Source organism: Eptesicus fuscus, chromosome 6 (genome assembly GCF_027574615.1).
Source record: "Eptesicus fuscus isolate TK198812 chromosome 6, DD_ASM_mEF_20220401, whole genome shotgun sequence".
Classification (NCBI taxonomy): Eukaryota; Metazoa; Chordata; class Mammalia; order Chiroptera; family Vespertilionidae; genus Eptesicus; species Eptesicus fuscus.
In genome coordinates this window covers 31,590,844-31,612,832 of record NC_072478.1, presented here as the reverse complement: position 1 = coordinate 31,612,832, position 21,989 = coordinate 31,590,844, and the positions used below count along the sequence as shown (strand labels likewise).

Sequence of the window (21,989 nt, the reverse complement as noted above, 5' to 3'; positions counted from 1 at the left end):
CCCCCCCCCCCACTAATCTGACTTCTGGGAGGACAGGGACTATATCTGAATACCTTTGTATTGTCCACTTTAGCCTAGATTACACAGTCTTGGGTTCGAGTCCCATTCTGCGCCATATTCACTCTATGACTTTGGGCAAATTACATAACCTCTTTGAGCTGCAGTTTACTCCTCTGTAATGTGGGGATCCTAGCCATCCTCTGAGTGATGTGTTGGCCCTGAACTGAGACAGTGTCTTCAAGTCCACGCCATTCCTCTTGGGAAGGCATCACAGTACACAATGATGATATTACCCTAGTTCTTGGAGTGGTCTATAAATTAAGCTGCTTAGTCCACATTAACCTGTTGTGTGTCTTTTTCCAGGAAGCTAAGCACTCAAATAGTAGTAAACATTTTATCACAGATCTCAATGGGATTGATGGAATGAGTGCATAGACGTTATCTCTTAATATATATTCAAGTGGAGGAAATCAGCATCATCCCTGCCCCCATACTTTAGAGGGCCCCACTCGGTCCCTCAGCTGGCCCCATCCCATCCTATCCCATCCCATCCCATCCCATCCCATCCCATAAGGCAGAGTCCTTGGAACTAAGAGAACATGGCCAGGTGGAGCCCCCGAGCCCCTCTTTCTGAGCCCAGCTTTCTTCTGAGTCCATTGGATCATCTGCTGAGGGCAGATCCCATTGCTGGCCAGGAGTGGCAAAGCAGGAGCTGTTTGCAGGGGTGGGGGAAGATGGTCAGGAGGCAGAAGACAAAATGAGGGGAGTGTACAAGATGGGGTGTCCCCAAGCGTGGGCATAAGGCCCACTTGGCACAGGAAGCACAGGAGGTGAGAGTGGGCAAGGCTTCCTCCCAAGGCCTTCTGGACCAGGTCCTGGGTAGGCGATGTGTTCCTGGAACTTCCAAGTTCTGGCTCTCCTCAAAGTCCAGACATGGGTGATTTAATGGCACCGAATGTGTTGGTGTCACTGCCTCAGACCCGGGGTTGGCCTCCAGTGGGCAGTGCCAAGCCCTCCCCTTCTTGCCGCCCCCTGTTGCAAGGACCCAGTGCAGAAGTAGCCAGCAAGTATGGTTACTCTCAGCCCAGGTCTCACCATGAGGAATCAACAAGTTGAACGTGTTTTCTGTGCCTTCCTGGGACTCTGCTCAGGACCCTGTTGGTGCCCTCAGACCTTGTTCATGCACAGCAGTCCCACCGGCCCTCCATCATCCCCATTGACAGATAAGATGATTGAGGCCCAGTGAGATTGATCATTCTCACAGGTGAATAGGGGTTCGTTAAATTTATTTTTAAAATATTTTTATTGATTCCGGAGAGGAGGGGAGAGGGAGATAGAAGCATCTACGATGAGAGAGGATCGTTGATCCGCTGCTTCCTGCATGCCCCACACTGGGGATTGAGCCGCTATCAGGGCATATACCCCGACCAGAATCGAATCGTGACCTCCGGGTTCATAGGTTGATGTCAACCACTGGGCCACACCAGCCGGGCAGGTGTAGGATTCAGGTGTTAAATTTAAATGGCACAGGTGGTAAGGGTCTGAGCTGGATTCAGACTTTGTTTCCTAGTCAAGCTCATTGCACAGATGCCCACTGCTCACACATGTTTCCACCTGCCCCACCGGGGAACGCAGATCAGCTGGAAACTAGAGTCTGGGCCAGCCAGGAGGGGCGCCGCTCACATGTGATCAAAACGGGCCTGCGACTGGGTCTGCCCAGGGGCGCTGTTCTCTCCACCACACCGCATGGCCTCTGGGCAAGAAGTCGATGAGGAAACTGAGGCACCTGGTGAGGGAGAAGGAGGGTGGTTTTCCACCAAGAAGACCAGTCCTGAGGCAATTCCCTCCCATTTGTGTCACAGCCTGGCCATGTGGGTTTTATGATGTCCTCTGTGATAGCACATAGTATACAAACACATCCACAAAAAGGGCTGTGGCACCACATTGCAAATCACGACGTAAAACACATGTACCCTCAAGGATGGAGTTTTACATTTTCTTGATAAAACTGAAGGTTGTGGAGAAGTTGCCATTCCTTTCGGCAGCCGTTGCCTTCCACTTAACTAGGCGTTTGGAGACGGAATAATTTTTTTCCCTCTCGGTCTTGGAACGTGTCCCACAGCTGGAGCCGCCTGCTCTCAGCTGTTTGTTTTTCCTCCTTAGAGAGGGACTTGGGAACCTTATCCGCTAAACCCGAGAGGAACGGGCAGTTTTAAGAGCTCCCAGGCCACACTCCTCCTCCAAGTGGGCCGAAAGGCTGCCTGACAGTCCTGACCGCCCCAGAGAGCTGGGCCAGCCCCAGGCCCCTTCACCTAGACAGTTGAGGGCAGAGCAGATGGGGGAAGGGAAAGGAGATTCCAGCCCGCGGGCCCCAGGCCAGGTCCTGAAACTTGGGTTGTGAAAGCTGAGCTGGGCCTGCCTGAGTGGCTCCCAGGTGGCCCATGTATCATCTGGCCTTGGGTGGGACTGGGCAGAGCCTGAGTAATGCTGGCCTGGAGTGCTCGCTTGGACCCCGCCAGACTCTCCCCTAGGCCCCACCCTCACCCCAGGGGGCCAGTCCCCAGATCCAGGGAGGCTTAGTCCAGCTTCCTGCCCCATTCCACCCCAGCTCTCCTCTTTAGTTTCCCTTAGAAATGTTTTCAATTGTGGTAAATTAGACATAACATGAAACTTGCCGTCCTAACCATCTTAAATGCACACCTCTGTGATGTGAGGTGCATTCACGTTGTGCAGCCATCACCAACATCCATCTCCAGAACTGTTTTTCCATCTTCCCAAACTGAAACCCTGTCCCCTTCCAACACTCACTCCCCGTTCCCCGCAGCCCCTGGAACCCACCATTCTGCCTCCTATCTCTATGAATTTGACGACTCTAGGAACCTCAGGCAAGTGAACCCTACAGTACTTGTCCTTTTGTGTCTGGCTTACTTCACTTAGCATATTGTCCTTAAGGTTCACCCATGTTGTAGTATGTGATAGGTCTTTCCCTTTATTTTATTTTATTTTTCGTATATATTTTTATTGATTTCAGAGAGGAAGGGAGAGGGAGAGAGAGATAGAAACATCAATGATGAGAGAGAATCATTGATCAGCAGCCTCCTGCACGCCCCACACTAGGGACTGGGCTCGCAACCCAGGCATGTGCCCTGACCGGGAATCGAACCGTGACTTCCTGGTTCATAGGTCAATGCTCAACCACTAAACCACCCTGGCCTGTCCTTCCCTTTCATTTTTAAGGCTGAATAATATTCCTTTGGATGTATATACCACCTTCTGCTTATCCATTCATGCATTAATGGACATGGGTTGCATCCACCTGTTGGCTGTTGTGAACAATGCTGCTATGAACCCCGGTGGTGGACAAATATCTATTCAGGTCCCTGCTTTCAATTCTTTTGGGTGTCTATCCAGAAGTGGGGTTGCTTACCCTTTGGATGTTTAAGTCAGATTGGATTTGAAGGCCCAACAGGACATTCTGACCACCTGGGACCTCTGTTTGCTGGCAGAGACAGAAGAATTTAAAGGAGAATAAAGAAGAAACCCAAAAGCTAGGGGGATAATGAATGTTAATCATCCTACAGCTCTCAGCACAACCATGTCACTAAAACAGAATGGGGGCAAAGTTGTTAGAAATGCAGATTTCTAACATTTCTGGGTGTTTCTGATTTGCAAAAAGTTTGAGAACAACCCCCTGACCTTCCACTCGCTGGGCTGAAGATGGCAAAAGGAACCTCCTTAGATTCTCCGTGGTCCTGGGACACCTGGGGGGCTGATGGGGATCAGTCCAATACACCCAGTCTTCTGGTTATCAGATGCTTGGCTATGGAGAGCCATGAGCCCTGCCTGGCTGTGTTGTCTGTTACAGTCTGATTCAGTTTTCTAGAGCCACCACAATAAAATACCACAGATTGGGTGGCTTCAAGCATTGGAATTTATTTTCTTACAGTCTGGAGACTGGAAGTCCAAGCTCAAGGTGCTGGCAGAGTTGGGCTGAGGCCTCTCCCCTGGGTGTGTGGATGGCCACCCTCTTGCTGCCTCTTGATGAAATTGTCTCTCTGGTCATACAGGTGCTTGGCATCTTTCTCTCTTCTTATGAGTACACCACTCGTCTTGTATTCAAGTCCACCCTAACAGCCTCATTTTAACTTAACCACCTCTTTCAATCCCTAATCTCCATATACAGTTAACATTCTAAGGTACTGGGGTTGGGATTTCAACATAGGAATTTAGGAGGGGGGAGAGACACAATTTAGCCCATAACATTATCCCTTTCTCCTTCTTTCAATAGATGATTATTTCAAATTCTTTATGTTGCTCAAACATACTAGTAATAATACCATCAGGAAATATACAACGACATTACTCATCATTTCACTCTTCTAAAAACGTCAATTATTTTCAAGAATCCAGTTTTCTTTTAACCCTTGCATTTGTGTGTGTGTGTGTTTGCTTAATATTGTAGCACATGCATTTCCCATATTGTTATATAACGGACTTCATAGCTGTCCTTTATAGGGCTTCATCCGAGTCCATCTAGTTGATGTGCCATGATTTAATTATTCTTGAATTGTGCATTCATGACGCTGCCGTTTTTCACTGCTACACAGAAGAGGGCAGCGAGTTTCCTTGTGCTATAGGGTTTCCCTTCTTTTGGATGATTTCCTTCGGCTTAATTCCCAGGGGTGAGATGATTGAACCGAGGATGTGAACATTTTTATGGCTCCTGATGCATTTTGCCAAATTGCTTTTCAAAAGTATTTTACAATGTCATCAGCAATGTATAAACACACTAGTTTTCACCATGGGCTTGCCAGCATGATGTAGCACTTACCTCATTATTTTTAGAGAGATTTCACTTTATTTTAGTTTGCATTTTTTGATAGCTAATGATCTTATAAAGTTGTTCATACATTTGATTATTAATTATGTCATCTCTTAAGGGAACTGGCTCTTTAAGCCTGATGCCTATTTACCCAGGTGAGGCCAAACCAGATATTTATTAAGCATCTACTACATGCTCACTACCATGGGGTGCTATGGGGTGACCTAAGAAGTATAAGGCCTAGTTCTTACTTTCCAGAAGCCTACAATCAACAATCACATTGTCTTTAGTTATTGCTGATTTCTTTTTACCCTCTCTATTGCTTTGCACATTATGTATGCTTAATAAATTTTTTAAATGTAGTTCAACCCCCGTTAGGACGTTATGGTTTTTTTGTGGCCCACAGAGGTCTGCATTCAATTCAAAGGAATGCAGAACAAGAATCCAAAATGAGCCTGAAGTCCAGAGAAATAGCCTGGACCTAAGAATCCTATATAATAAAGAGCTAATATGCAAATTGTCCCCTTGGGCAGTCATTTGACTGGAAGACTGGGAGTTTGACCATTTGCTATGACGTGTGCTGACCACCAGGGGACAGCGCGGAACATGGTGGGTGTTGGCAACACGCTGTGACCTCTCACCAGCTACATGGGGGCCAGGGTGACAGGGATGGAGGTACGGTGAGAATGCTGGGTGTCTGCCAGCTCCCTCTCACTCCCCCTGCTTCCCTCCCCTGGGACACCAGGGCTCTCATGCAGAAAGCTCCTGTGCTCAGGTGCGGGGCGCCTGTGAGGAGCCTGCCCCGCACCGGCGTGGCCTCTTCCTGGTGAGCTCGGCCACAGCCACTGCCTGGACCGCAGGGGCCAGTCGGGCTCCCTGTGGGTTCGCACAGGAGCCGGTCTGCAAAGCCAGCTGGGAGAGAGCACGCTGCCTGCCCCGCTGGGTGGCCCAGAGGCCCATGCTGCACCCTGGCCCGTGGCGTCCAGCCGCGCTCACCGCATCTCCATGTGGGGACTCGGGCACTGTGACTCACGTGGAGGAGGGCACATGGGGGCCTGGGGGCCCAGGTACTGCCCAGGACCCAGAATTCAGTTGGGATCTGCCCTTCCATGCCAGATACTTGCTCTTCTATTGTCAGTCAGGCCTAGGGACCGCACCCGTGCACGAATTTTGTGCACTGGGCCTCTAGTTTAATATGAATGAGCATGAGGTCCTGTGTTAGAACATTAGGGAAGATACACTTGATAGCAATTTTAAAGCAAAGTTTAGGGTTTGAGGTTGGCAGCATGAGTAACTGCATGATGTGGCTGCCAACCAAAAGCTGTTGCAATCAGTTATATTAATAGAGGTGTAGTATGTAGCATAAGGGAGGTGACAGTCCCATTTGGCTCCATGCAGATTAGACAATTCCACAACTCTCAGTGTTGGTCTTCTATTTTTTTCTTTTCAATTTTTTTAATTTTGAGAATACAACCTACAGAGAAGTTGGAAACATTACATAATGAGCATCCAGATACCCTTCATCTTGCTTCATCAATTATTAACATTTCACTACATTCTCTCTCTCTCCCCCGCAATGTTGTAATTACTATTTTTTTAATATATTTTATTGATTTTTTACAGAGAGGAAGGGAGAGGGATAGAAAGTTAGAAACATCGATGAAAGAGAAACATCAATCAGCTGCCTCCTGCACACCTCCTACTGGGGATGTGCCCGCAACCAAGGTACATGCCCTTGACAGGAATCGAACCTGGGACCTTTCAGTCCGCAGGCCGACACTCTATCCACTGAGCCAAACCGATTAGGGCTGTAATTACTATTTTGTATTGTGGTACCATTTGAGAGTCAGTTGCAAACTTCACCCCTAAGTACTTTAGTGTGCATTTCCAAGAACAAGAATATTCTCTTATATCACCACTTAGAGCTATGACATTCAGGAAATTTAATGTTGGTACAATACAATTATACATATATAGTCCATCATTTACTTTCTTTCAGTGCTCCAGTAATGTCCTTTATAGCAATTTTTTTTTCTTTTTTACTCTGATGCAGGATGTAATCCAGGATCACATATTCAGTTATGTGATCCAGAATGGCTTCTATAGTCTTCTTGGATCTAGAATGGCTTCTAGCGTTCATTGTTTTTCACAGCATCAATATTTTTGAAGAACAAAGGCCAATTGCTTGGTAGAATATCCCTCAATTTGCATTTGTTTAACTAGATTAAATATAGGTGAAATATTTCTGGCAGAAATCCTTCCTACATCCTGCGCAGAGCATCACTCAGGGGGCATATTGTGTCACGTTGTTCCTTTATCACCGATGTCAGATTTGATCGCTTGGTTCAGGTCTTTACTGTAAAGGTCCCTGCTGTTCTCTTTCTACAGAAGAAGTGATCTGTGGGAGACACTTTGATCCTGTGTAGAGATGCACTGTTTTCCAACAAGCTTTCATTCAATGATGTGAGCATCCATTGGTAATCCTTGGCCTGAATCGGTTATTACAAAGCTGGTCATAAAATGGTGTTCTCTCTAACCCCGCTCAGTGTCCTTTTCCTCCCCGAGCACTGCAGTTACAGATGGAGGAAAGCAGTGGGTGCTGAAGTCAGTCCAGTTATGTGCATCTCTTCCCAAGTCCGTATTCAGGGATGTCACGTTGGCAGCTTGGTGTGGGCCATCGTGGAAGTATTCGCACCTCAGAAATGGGCCAGTGCTAAAGTGGGATTGTACACATAAGGAACTACTGGACATCGAAATTGGGTCTCAAAAGAACTGTTGGTCCAGGGGAAAGCTCGCTACAGATTGATTCATTTGCCTGTCAGCATAAATATTATTGCTCGTCTCACATTCAGTTCTTATTAGTATATATCTAGTGACATATGATCTCGTTCATCTAGAGGAAATGATGAACAACATAGACTGAGGAACAAGAACAGAACCAGAAGCAAGGAGGCATCGATCGGACTATCGGGCCTCAGAGGGAGGATAGGGGAGGGTAGGGGGAGGGTGGGGGGAGGGGGAGAGTTCAACCAAAGGACCTGTATGCATGCATATAAGCCTATCCAACGGTTAAGTTCAACAGGGGATTGGGGCATGCGTGGGGAGAGGGGTGGGATGGGAATGGGGGGATGAGGACAAATATGTGACACCTTAATCAATAAAGAAATTAAAAAAATAAATAAATAAATAAAGTGGGATTGTAGCTTTTGTCCTGGAGAACCAGTTGTTCAGCATTTACTGCTGGAGGCAGACACGCTGAAACACATTAAAAGAAGATGATTTGTGTAGTGAAGGGACTTTCCTTAAGGAAAGGAGATCTGGCCAGGCCAGTGTGGCTCATGGTTGAACGACCCATGAACTCGGAGGTCACGGTTCCATTCCTGGTCAGGGCATATGCCTGGGTTGTGGGCTCAATACCCAGTAAGGGAAAGACAGGAGACAGTCAATCAATGATTCTCCCTCATCATTGATGTTTCTCTCCCTCTCCCTTCCTCTCTGAAATCAATAATAATATATATATATATATATATATATATATATATATATATATATATTTTTTTTTTTTAAAGGAAAGGGGATCTGTTTTCTTTTCTTTTTTTTTTTTTTTTTCTTTTTTTTGTTAATCCTCACCAGGGGATATTTTTTTGCATTGATTTTTAGAGCGAGTGGAAGGGAGGGAGGGAGAGAGGGGGAGAGAGAGGGGAACAACAATGTGAGAGAAATACATGGATTGGTTGCCTCCCACCTGGAATTAAACCTGCAACTCAGATAGGTGTGCTGGACTGAGAATCAAACCTTCAGTTGGAGGGCCATCACTCTAAACATTGAGCAACACTGGCAAGGCTGGATCTGTCTTCAAATATTAAATAACTGTCTTGTTGGAAATCCTCACTGTTTAGGAGGTAACTCCCTAACACCCCACCCTCCTTCCCACTTGGTGCCGCAGTCACGCATGAGTCCTGGCAGGAATCACAGACCCTGCCCACCTCCCACCACGTGCTTTCCTGTGGGAGCTGGCAAGGGGTGGCCAGGAACTCAGAGGCTGCAGGTCACCTTGGAAAGGGAAAGGCTTGCTTCTCACTCTGGTCCCAGAGGAAACAATGTGGATGCAGGGAGATGGGAGGTGCAAGCATAGAGTTCCTGCTAACTGGCATTCATATTCTTGGGTCTAAGAATGAGAGGGATGAAGCAGGCTTGGGCGGTAGGGGCACGAAGAAGGTTTCGAAGAGCGGCTAAGGGAATTTTTCCCCCGGCCCACCAATTCACTCAAGGCCGTTCAACTCCAGGTGCACTCAAACAGTACAAGAGTGGGCCAAGACGGCTCAAGTATTCAGCAGTGCTATGCGGTCCAGGAGGTAGAGCAAAGAAAGGCGGGGGGGGGGGGGGTGGGGGCTGCAGCTGCCCAGGTTTGTCATTGACGAGTATAGAAGTAGGTCATCTCCCCAGAGGCTTGGGGCATTTGAAAGCATCTCTGAATCCAGGCACAAGAGTGATTCAGACATAGCCGCCAGAGGAGAGCCAATGGGGAAGGTTAAGTTATAGGATCAACTTGCCCATGGAAGACAGTGGGCAGGTCCCCTTATGAAAAGCTTGGTGGAAGTGTTTGAGAAGAGAGGAGTCAGCCTTCTGGATCTCTTTGGAAAGTACCAAATAATTACCAGGGAGTAAGTAGGGGGAGTAGGCCTGGGGTCACTGGGGGAAAAGAGGCTGAAGAGCTGTGTCTTCAGGTTGCTGGAGAGTCACAAACATGAGGAAGATGAGGCATAAAAGTGGGTGGAATACACTATTGAGAGGAGCAAGACTGACTCTCGAGGCCTGGCTGTCACTAGTTAGTGGTGAAAAAACCATTTCTTTTCACCGCCCTCAGTTCTTTATCCAGTATACTAATAAGTGGGATTATAGTAAATGCTGGTCCTGAACCTAAAATTAGATACTGTATATAACAGTGCTGTGTAAAATGTAAAACTCGATGCAACTGTTAGACGTTGCATTATGAGTAGTAATGCAAGCAAACCTAATAATGAAGAAAGGGAAGGCATTTTGCGTAGAGGATGTCCATGAACATAAATAGTATGAGTTTGAATAGGGTCTTGCAATATATACGGGGATTTTCTTCCCATGTATTTTATTTCCTCAAATGAGATAATACCTACACAAACCACATAGCAATGCCTGGCCCATAGTAAGTGCTCAATTACTCTTCCCTTTAATCCTCACAACAACCCCGAGGTAGATGTTGTTCATTCTGTTTTTAGATTAAAAGGGAGAGACTCAAAATGATGAATTCCCTTGTCCAAGAGGAGCAAGTTAAGTGGTGGGTAGGACTTACTAAACCCAGGCCTTAGGGTGCTAACTTCATTATCCCTTCCTTTCTAATCTATGTCTAAGGACCATTTAATTCTCAGTCTATGAAATTCTAAATCTTTATGTAATCTTCTGCACTTCACACACCCTGTCAGTTTTTTAAAAATTAGAAACGTGAGATGCACGCAGCTTTTAATTACAGTATGTTAAAAGTTGTTATTAAATTTTTTCCCTTTTGTAGAAAATGTTCTAAGACCACAGAATACCATATTATGATTGATGACTATCACTGGCATACTTTCATATTACTCTTTTGCAATACTAAATATTTGTGCAATACTAAAGATATCCAACCTAATAATGCGAGATACACTTGGGGCCAATTAACATTTTAAAATAACTCTCACGCTTAGTGTCAATATTTTCAATGGGAATAAAACTCTGCTTGTTGGGATGGGAATGATTTTTGCATTATTGTCCATGATGAGTCATATAGATGGATGGGTGGATGGGTAGATGAATGATGGATGGATGGATGGATGGATGGATGGATGGAATGATGGATGGATGGATGGATGGATGGATGAAGGATGGATGGATGGATGTGGATGGATGGATGGATGGATGGATGAATGATGGATGGATGGATGGATGGATGGATGGATGAATGATGGATGGATGGATGGATGGATGGATGAAGGATGGATGGATGGATGGATGGATGGATGGATGAATGATGGATGGATGGATGGATGGATGGATGGATGAATGGATGGATGGATGGATGGATGGATGGATGGATGGGTGGGCAGATGGATAGATACCTAATTCTGGTTTTCTGGGCAGTAGTGTGGGATAGTAGATAGAGAGATGAACTAGGTTTTAAGAAATATAAGTGCTAGGCCTGGTTCTGCCACCAACAATCTAGATGACTTGGGATATTTTTTATTTTTCTCAGCCTTTGTTTCCTCATCTGAAAATAAGATGTAAATGATTATTAAAGTCAATTTCCACTCCAAGCATCTATGATCTTGGCACAAGGAGTCAACTTGCTGAAGAACAGCAATATGAGAGATTTGATACATGGGTTGCAAACCTCATGTTCTGAAAGAGGAAACCCTTTAAGTGCCTAGATTCCTGGCAAGTCTGGCCCAGATTTTTTATATGCTTATTAGAGAGAATAATTTCCAACTTCCTTAAAATACTTTATGACAGGCTCAACCAGTGAGGAAAGATGGGTCTGAGAAAAAGGGCCAACAGGGAGAGCTCATACCACTCCAACCTAAAGCCACGTGGGAACTCCTGGGAACTGCTACTGAGCTGTCTCTGTCTTTATGGAACAAGTGTCCAGAAAGATAGATACAGAGAGACATGCCCCCCAACCTCACCACCCTCATGTGACTGTGCCGGGAGGCACGTGAAGAGATGGAGAGGGGACCCTCTAACCCAGCCTCAGTGGGCTCCTGCTAGAGCAGTGGTCGGCAAACTCATTAGTCAACAGAGCCAAATATCAACAGTACAACGATTGAAATTTCTTTTGAGAGTCGAAAACCGACTTCTGCGCATGGGCCACGAAGTTTCAATCGCACTGTACGTGCACGCCCGCCCGTGGTATTTTGTGGAAGAGCCACACTCAAGGGGCCAAAGAGCCGCATGTGGCTCGCGAGCCGCAGTTTGCCGACCACTGTGCTAGAGCAAGAAGGGTGGACTGCGCACTGGGATAGAGCAGGTAGTCAGTCTGGGGTTTAAGTCTGGACCTGCCATTCACAGGTAGTGTTGTCTTAAACAAACTGCTCAGTCTGTCTAAGCCTCATCTGTAAAGCTGGACTCAGGAACAGGTTCTGTATTTTTTCATGAAATGGTCAGACAAGTGTGGCCACAGAGGAGGCAGAGGAGAGGCTTGGGGAAACAGAGTTGATTGCACTCACAGAGACGGGAGGCGGCATAGCACCCAGGGCCACGGGGGAAGCATCAGCCGAAGGCAGTAAGGGGAACTCCTAGGCCTTTATTGGAGTTTGTGTGAGAAAGGCAAGGCAGGGTGGGATAAACAACAATTATTTTGGTGAGCTTTAGACTACAGAGGTGGTCTCTGGTTGCCTGGTACCTGGCCATGGGATAATTAAGGCAGAGGAATTGTTGTATTGTCAATCATCGATTGAGATACAAGACGCCTTAATGAGCCAATTAATTAGGAGTCATTTATTGCGTGCGGCCCAGAGGGAGGTGTCTTTTCCAAATCTCTGAGCCACCCATACAGGAAGTTTTTCCGTATTTTTACGTTTCGAGCCTCTTTGTTTGCAGATATAACAAAGGGCTCTGTGTGAGTTATTGTTACAGACAGTTGTAACCTTGAATACATAATGAGTTTGTACTTGGCATAAATATTAGCAGTATTAGTCTATTACATTGGATGGCTAGCTTGCAAGGTCAGACAGTTAAGTTTATCTTTTTCTATTATTTGAACTAAAAGCAAAGTCATTTTACAGAATAACAGGCTGTCTTAAAGTGACAGAGTTTATAATGACAGAGTTTACAGGACTAGTGATTATCTAACAATAGCAGAGTTTCAAACAGCAATTTTTTATACAAGATGGATAGGTTACTATGCTTCAGAATATTGCCTCTCAGGCCTGATAGGGAAGGTATGGCTCTGGATTGGATATCAAAGACATGCTCCCGGCTGGACTGTTGGCGATGTCTAAGAATCAGCTAGCCCAGGATGACCTATTGAAGCTTGGCAGGGTGATTTCAGGTGCAGTGTTAGAAAAACCACAAGCAGTCATCTTATTTACAATGCCTGATGATAACATCGTACCACTTTGTTCTCATTGTGTGTGTTTGCTATTTTTTCCCACCGTGATGTGAAGGCCAGGAGGAGAGTCTGGCGGAGAGACGCTGGAGTTGGCATCAGAAGACCTGTGCCCAATTCTGGTTTTATGCCTTCCTAGCTACAAGACCTTTGAAAATGCACTGAATTTCTCTGAGCTTTAGCCTCCTCCTCTTAATGCTTACTTCACCGGTCGTTTTGAGGGTTGAGTGGTGTGAGACACACGGAGGGTCTGAAGTATAGGTAGCAATTTGATAAACACAAGCTAACTGATGCTGAACCCAGGGATCTCTTTCAGAGTCTGATTGCAAATGCCAGGCACCACACTTGTCCCTTGTATACATATCCTCTTACCTTCAGCTGAGATTTCACGTCGATGAAGATAGTTTTGAACTTTGTCATCTATAGTATAAAGCTTGCTAGCTTTCCATCTGCTGTTGATCACCAAGGCATACCAATTCAACCGGGCTGAGGGTTCCATTTCACTGGATGCCATGTCATTCAAAAGTATGAAAGCCTTGCCAGCCTGGTGTGGCCCAGTGGTTGAACATCGACCTATGAACCAGGAGGTCACAGTTCAATTCCCGGTCAGTGGTACTAAAGCTTTCCTCTTCTTCACCCTCCAATCCCAGGAGGTTGTGCCAGGCCATCCGAATGTGGATACCATGGCTGGCCGCCGGCCACCAGGCAGCACGTGCTCTGTGCATCCTCCAGCTCACAGCTTTGCTCACCGATGTGCCAGGGTCTGTTTGGAAAGGACCAGCGTCTGGGTTGCAGCCAACCCACCGTTTCAGGGGGCGGGCAGTCCTCATCCTTGGTTGTTGGATCCTGCCTCTGAGACCTAGGATTGGCCACCTTCGCTTGCTCTCTTGGAGAGCCCTACAGCCTCTGAACTGACAAAGGCCGCTGCAGGTGGGCATTCAGGGTACCATACCGACACAGGCAAAACCTGTGGCCCTGGAGCCACTGCGGGGGAGTCCCCAGGCTGGCATCCAAAAGCACAGGCACCTGTGCAAAGACGGAGAGTCCGTCTGGCTTCTTTCTTAAGGGCCCCTTCTGGAAGCTCCTGGCTCCTCCTGTGTGTGTGCAGGGCCTGATGGGGCCACAGGCAAAGAAGCCGGTCTCCAGCTTGTACGTGTTTGTCCTGGACATCCTGCTGAGCTAGAGGCGGGGGCATGGGGTACTGCAACATAAAAGCTCACCCAGAACTTACCCATCTGCTGCCCTCCTCTTTGGGTCGTTATGAGCGTCCCCTAACACCTCCCCTCCCCCATCCACTTCCTTGCCCCTGCCTCAGCCCTTCACTTACAAAACACAAATTTATCAAAGGTGAAATTACCTTTTCGAAAGAGGGACCGCAGAGCATTAAGCCCCAAGCACAGGGCCCTCTGAGCGCAGAGCCCTGTGGCTGCACGGCCACACACCACGCGGCCGGCATCTGGGGTCAGGGGAACCCTAATGAAAATGTGCATCACTTTAAGGGCTAAAGATGCACTGATAACCTCTGTATTATGCAATTCTGAATGAGTATTATGTTCCACTTTTACTTCAATTTTCTATTCAAGTCACTTGTATCCAGATCGCAGGAAAGGCAACCCAATTTTGCAGACCACCTAAGAGAAGTCCTCCCCTCCCAGCCCCCCACCCCCCACCCTACCACCCCCGGTTTACTTCTTGGTGCTTATTGATGTGATGGCTTTGCAGTCTCATTTCAGCCCCATCCGTTCCCACACTCTGCCCTTAATGTGATGCTCTATGAATTCTGATACCGCCTTCCTTCCTGCAGCGTCATTGGCCTACATGAGGCCATGAAATAAGCATGGACTTCGAGCCAGACAGGATGGCCTTGAGCTAATTAATTCCTCTGGTTTCATTTTTTCCTTCTGTAAAATGGTGACACCGTCTGCCCGCAGGCTTGGGGTGACCACGTGAGAACCGTAAGGCATTTGGCAGTGCTCTCGGCGCTGCCTGCCGCTGGGCACCTCTGGCAGACTTCTCAGATGCCACTTTTTCCTGCTCTCCCAAACCTCTAACAAGCCCCTCCTGCTTCTGGGACTGGTGCAGGGCCTCTGCCCCGGGGACTGCTGGTGCCCCCCACCAGTGCTCTCCCAAAGGGAGGGAAGGGGGGCCCAGCAGGGCCTTCAGATACTGTGCAGCCTGAGCCCGCTTTCATGCTCTGCCACCTACTAGTACGTTAGCTTTTTCATCTGAAAATGGGCTTTACCAGGTGGTTGGGAAGATGAAATGAAGCAACTTCTAGTCAGAGACTGGGACTGAGTTTGGCATGCAGTAGGTGCTTACTAAATGCCATCCCCTGCCCTGCTTCCGCATATAAATTTTGGAGTTGGGCATGTGAATGGATTAAGGGACGGATGACCCAGTTCATCCTTATTTTATGCTTCTGGCCCATCTCTTGACTTCTCTGAGCTCCATTTTCATCCTTAAATGAGATTATGAATATGTACTTGCCCTGCCGACCTCCCAAGGTTAGTTATGTTGAAACGCGAAGCAATGGATGTGAACTTTTATACAAATACGAAGGGTTATTAACACCAGTGCCCCAGATTTATGTCACTAAACATCCAACAGAGCACTTTGCTTCCTTCCTCCCGGCCCACACGCAGGTCTGCCTCGCTGGCATTGCGGGTGTGCCCGGTGTGTTGGGGGAAGATAGCCTCTCTGGTCAGTCACATCTGGAGCGCCTTGACTTAACCAGCATGTGATTTTTTTTTTTTTTCATGAACATAAAGGACAATTACGGAACAGGAAGCTGACTTGGCACCAGGGTGTGGGTGGGAAGGCGATGGCTTGCATGTGGGAAGGCTGCCGGAGATAAGTGTGTACAAGTCCCTTAGCCCAGGGCATGGCCGGAGGCTAACATTAACCCATCACTCATATATCATTACAAATTGTATATTAATATATTAATTAATAGTCAGCCATTAATACTGAATCAGAATCCAAATTTGAATCTCTGTGTGATTCCTGCCAAGCAGCCTGACTTCAGCTTAAGCTTATGATGGGGAACTCACTAACTTCATAGCTCATTAGGTATTTGTGTGTCTCTTAAAAAGTTTGTTCTGTGCCTTCCACCCTCTCAATAGTATCCCACAGTGGTTAAGAGCTGGGAGCTCTGGAACCAAACTGCCCGGCCGTGGTCAGTCTCCTCCATCCACTGGCTGTGTGACCTTGTGACTTACTTAACCTCTGTGTGCCTCAGTTTCCTCATTTGGAATATAAGGATAATAATAACACTTACCTCACAGGGCGGTTTTGGGATTTCGTGTAGGAATAAGGAAAGCACTTAGGACAGTGCCTGGCGCAATAGTAAGGACTCAAGAAATGCCAGTAAGTATTGTCAGTTTCTGATTTATTTCCCCCTTTGTGAAAGCATAAAAGTTGAAGAATAATTAAAGCACATTAAAAATAAATACACCAGGCAGAGAGATAAATGGAGTGTTTGCATAAACACGAATTAAGAGAGTCACACTCAAAAAGAATTGTTCCCTGTTGAGAACAGCAAGCATCTGGAAGAAATTAAATGGGGGAAGATGGTGGGTGGTGTGGTGAAGTGGGCTGAGAACACACTATGAGTGTTAGAAGGAGATCATTCATTTCTGGGGTATGTGATCCCCCAAAAGGGAGGCTGCTCTGGGCTTATACAGCAGGATTTGATGCCCAAAGAGTATTTACAACCCCCCCCCCCCCAGATAATTTCTGTTATGATTAGCTGGGATACCTAAAATGTCACCCTCGCCAATTCGGTGTAGGGGTCCTCAAACTTTTTAAACAGGGGGCCAGTTCACTGTCCCTCAGAGAGAAGGAGGGGAGTCGGAGAGTGCGGCCCACATTCCACACATGAACTGCAGGCCCAGGATGAGTCGGCTGCTAAGCAGGACAGGCAGCGGCAGCAAAAACACCCAGCGGGCCGGATAAATGTCCTCGGCGGGCCGCATGTGGCCCGCGGGCCATAGTTTGAGGACCCCTGGGCTAGAGCATCAGCCTGCAGACTGAAGGGTCCTGGTTTCAATTCCGGGCTCAATCCCCAGTAGGGGGCATGCAGGAGGCAGCCAATCAATGATTCTCTCTCATCATTGATGGTTCAATCTCTCCCTCTTCCTTCCTGTCTGAAATCAATAAAAAATATATTTTTAAAAATTAAATAAATAAATAAAACGTCTATATCGTTCCTTAGAGCTAATGCATTGCCTTAAAAAGGCCACTTCCAAAATGCACTTACACTTACAAAAAAATAACAAGGCACCGTTTATATCTGTGAAATTCACAATATGAAAACTGTAATACTCAGCGCACTGAGGTTTCACTGAAACAGGAACATTTCATAATCTATAATGTACACATACCTTCTCCCATGTAGGTATAACTTTTGGGAAGTGCTTTGGCTGGAATTTTTGCATCATAAAAATGTCTATGCCTTTTGTTAGTAGACCAGTAGATCCAACTTCTGGGAATTTTATTACTGGGAAATTTTTCAAAAGAAGGAGAGACCTTTCTGCATGTCTTTTCCATGATTGAAAAAAAAAAATTCAATAGTAAGAGGATGAGTATTACAACACATCCCGGATAGACTCGCCGCATACAGTCATCAAAATTATAATTATAAAAGGCAGAGAAAAGGGTGGGAAAATGCTTATGAAATGATCATATTAGGTTTTTAAAAAAAAGAACCTGGAAATCAAATTGTAAAGATTGGGTCTGCATATGGATGGAACTAGGAAATGAAAACAGGCCCTGGCCAGTGTGGCTCAGTTGGTTGGGCATCGTCCCATGCACCGAAAGTTTCCCCGTCAGGGCACATGTCTGAGTGGGGGAAGGAGGGGGGAGGAGGGTAGTGCAGGAGGCAGCCAATCAATGTTTCTCTATTTTTCTCTCCCTCTGCCTCTCTCTCTAAAAATCAATTTTAAAAATCTTAAAAAAAAAAAAAATGAAGACAGAAAGAAACCAGAGTGCTTTGTTGGAGGTTGTGGGATTGTAGATTTTTTCTTTCTTTTATTTGGATTCATGTTTATATTGGTTGTGCAATAAACAATGAAAGACCCAAACGAACCCTCTAGGGAGGGTTGGCTGATTGCCAGCCATCACCATACAGGCAAGTTTCAGTTCAGTTTCCTGGACAGAGAGAAGGGCCCTAGAGCTGGTAGGTTCTCAGAGGAAGGGGCCAATGGGCAAGGCCAGGGGCCTCCTGGTGTACAGGGTACCAGGTGGGTGTGGGGACCACCTGGAGAGGGAAGGAGGGACTGGTGGGAGCTGGAAGAGAGTTGGAGTAAGGGAAATTGTCTACTTCATGGTGTTGCCTCTGGTTGGCCTGGGAAAATGGAGTCTTAAATCAGTCCTGTGACTTAACTCAAGTAGGATGCACTGTTACCTCAGTCATTCACGATCCCATTTGAAAACCAGAATTACAGAAACTCAGAGTATTCTCACTAGTTCTGATCCACTGCAGTTTCTCTTGAACTCCAGGGCCACTGTGAGCAGAGACTGACACAATATCAGACTTGCTGTTTTCCAACTGTCCTGTCGCTGACATTTATCAACCAATCTGAGTCAAATACTGGACAGACACACAGCTTTAAAATTGAACCCTGGGCCCTAGCCGGTTTGGCTCAGTAGACAGAGTATCAGCCTGGGGACCAAAGGGTCCCGGGTTCGATTCCAGTCAAGGGCATGTGCCTTGGTTGCAGGCTCCTCCCCAGCCCGGGCCCTCGTCAGGGCTCGTGCAGGAGGCAACCAATCGATGTGCTTCTCTCACATTGATGTTTCTCTCTGTCTTCCCCTCTCTCTTCTACTCTCCCTAAAAATCAATGGAAAAATATCTTCAGGTGAGGCTTTATAGGGTGGGGATTAACAAACAAACAAAAAAAATTGACACGGGGCCTATGATGATTTCTTAAGCAGACAGTTCCTGTGGTTACTTGGGCTGTGATTGAGTCATGAATCCATTTCTCTAGAACCTTTATTTGTATTGACAACTCTCTGGTTAACTTTCCAGGGTGGCAGAGCAGTGGAGTGAATCACTGAACCAGGAGTCAGAAAACAGGCCATTGGACAGATCACATATACTCTCCTGGCCTCAGTTTCTTCATCTGTAAATTGGGGAAAATTGTCACCGAAAACTGAATAGACCCAAATCCAATGGTGAAAGTCTGAAAAACCCAGATGAAGCTAAACAGAGCTCAGTTTTGGCCACATTAATAGAAGTATCATGACCATAATGAAGGAGCTGATCCTTCTACCATATTTTGCCCAATCTGTCGACATCTTGGAAAACCACATGTAGATCAAGCACCACCTTTTATAAGGGGATAGTGACCTACTGGAGTAGGTGCAGAAGAGAACAGCCAGGATGTAGGGACGCTTAGGACCTCGTCACAAGAGAACATTGTAGAAACTTGCCGTTTTAAACCAGAAACTTATCACATAACAAAATTATGGGGGAAATGTTTTCACTAGGTCTCCATGACCCCAGAAGGCAGGATCAGTGGATAGAAACTATAGGGAGGCAAATGTCAAGTCTGAACAGAATGAGAATGTTCTAATTGAACCAACTAAAGGTGGAGAGATGGTTAGAAGCACAGGCTGGGTGACCACTGGGCAGTGTGATCTTGGAGAGGGAGACGTTGCAGAGGGGCTCTGAGGCCCCATCTGGCCCAATGAGTCGCTGAGTCTAACCTGAAGTGGCTTATCTCCTCCAGAGGGGCCACCGTAAGTGCTTGTGCTTCCAGAAGGATCGCCACAGCTGGTCTGCCCGTGGCCCAAGCACCCCCACAACCAATCTTCTCCCCTCCCAACCTGAGTGAGGCTCTGGAAGAATGCTATTCTACCCGAATGCTCTCACTGTTTTAACAAACTGTATACCACGTTCCCCGCTCTCTCTATTGTAAGATTGCCAAGGCCGAATGCCCTCCGTGCGTCGTCTGCCCCACCTCCTACTCTGGTTGCCATTTCTCCAGCGTGCAGACCAGAGAGGGAGATGGCGATGGACAGCACACTGCAAACAGGCAGCGAGGATCCTTAGACATCCCAGTGCCCTGTGCCCGAGCCAGGGCAGCCCGTGAGCTTCCAGGAGGCACCGCATGCCAGATTTTAATGCTTCCCCTTAGATTGTGAAATAGCTGCTTACAACCAAGAGAAGGAACCTCTCCACGAGGAATCGCAGGAAGTCACTGACATGAGGTGTTTGCCTGAAGAGGGAAACACGGGATGCAGAAGAAGGACCGGAGGAGGCAGAGAAGGGAGGTGTTAATCTAAAAGCGTGTGTCCCCATCCAGAGGAGCCCTGGCTGCAGGAGATGAGCCAGAGGCACAGGGACCCTGAACTCAGGAGCCGGGAAATGAACTGCTGCCCAGAGCCTGGCTGAGTCTGCTGCGGGCGTGGGTCCTGCAGGCAGTTCCGGAGCAGGCTGGTGGGGGAGCACCCGGGTTCTGGAGCAAGCAAGCCGTCTGGCTCCACGACTGACTTGCTGGGCTACCTTGGGCCCTTTTAATAGCCCTCCTCCTGAAAGAGGACAATAGTGGTACCCGCCTCCTCGACTTGAGAGGATAGCAACACACAGGATCGTAGGCTTAGCCGCATGAAACTGCTGATATCTGACCATTTTCAACACAGAGAAATGACCATGCCACATGGATCAACCTCATACCTATGGTTCAATGAGCACAGTGATCCCCAAACTAGTCTGCACCTTGGAATTATCTCTGGCCTCTTAAAAATTCCAAAGCCCAGGTCACACCCAGACCAATTCAATCACAGTGTCTGAAGGTGGGACACCTGGCCAGGTGATTCTAATGGGCGGACAAGTGTGGGGACCATTGGCTTAGCACAGTGGTCGGCAAACTCATTAGTCAACAGAGCCAAATATCAACAGTACAACAATTGAAATTTCTTTTGAGGGCCACGAAGTTTCCATCGCATTGTACGTGCGCGCCCGCACGTGGCATTTTGTGGAAGAGCCACACTCAAGGGGCCAAAGAGCCACATGTGGCTCGCGAGTCACAGTTTGCCGACCACTGGCTTAGAACAGTGGCTGGTTTCTATTTAAGGCGCTCAACCACAGCCACCTCTGCTTGCCCTTCATCTGTTGTTTATTGAGCACCTATTGCATGCCGGGTTTTAGCCGGGCCTGCTGCTGGGGACCCGAGGACCTCCCTGGTGGCACTCATGTCTCGCCCTCCTCATTCTCAGTGTCCAGGCCTCGGAGCTCCCCAGACGACCTGAAGGTGCTGACTCTCAACGTGAACCGGCTGAACGAGAGCTTCAGGGACTTGCAGCTGCGGCTCCTGCAGGCTCCGCTGCAGGTGGACCTGACGGAGCAGGTGTGGAAGGTGCAGGACGCGCTCCAGAACCAGTCGGACTCGCTGCTGGCGCTGGCGGGCGCCGTGCAGCGGCTGGAGGGCGCGCTGTGGGGGCTGCAGGCGCAGGCGGTTCAGACAGAGCAGGCGGTGGCCCTGCTGCGCGACCGCACTGGCCAACAGAGCGACTCTGCGCAGCTGGAGCTCTACCAGCTGCAGGTGGAGAGCAACCAAAGCCAGCTGCTGCTGCGGCGCCACGCCGGCCTGCTCGACGGGCTGGCGCGCAGGGTGGGCGTCCTGGGCGAGGAGCTGGCCGATGTGGGCGGCGCGCTGCGCGGCCTCAACTACAGCCTGTCCTACGACGTGGCCCTCCACGGCACGCGGCTGCAGGACCTGCAGGTGCTGGTGAGCAACGCCAGCGAGGACACGCGCCGCATGCGCCTGGCGCACAGGGGCATGGAGCTGCAGCTCAAGCAGGAGCTGGCCGTGCTCAACACCATCACGGAGGACCTGCGCCTCAAGGACTGGGAGCACTCCATCGCTCTGAGGAACATCTCCTTCGCCAAAGGTAAGGAACCCACAGTGCAGCCTGGGCCCCTCCTGCTCAGGACTTCTTCTCCCTGTGCACCCTCCCCAAGGTGGCTTGACATTGGGAGACCACACCTCCCTGATTAAGTCTTGCCCTAGAGGACCCTGGGAATTTCTGCCTAAATGGCCTGTGTGCATT

General features: G+C 47.9%; 1 protein-coding gene across 4 annotated transcripts in view; it reads left to right on the top strand.

The window, feature by feature from the left end:
• The window catches only part of SCARA5 (scavenger receptor class A member 5), a 119,078-nt gene that overhangs the window by 43,955 nt on the left and 53,134 nt on the right, over positions 1–21,989 (top strand). For all 4 annotated transcript variants that reach the window (XM_054717604.1, XM_008150740.3, XM_054717603.1 and 1 more), the window contains exon 4: positions 21,156–21,830. In XM_054717604.1, the coding sequence (XP_054573579.1) occupies positions 21,156–21,830 (675 nt within the window). The remainder of the gene's footprint in view (positions 1–21,155; positions 21,831–21,989) is intronic.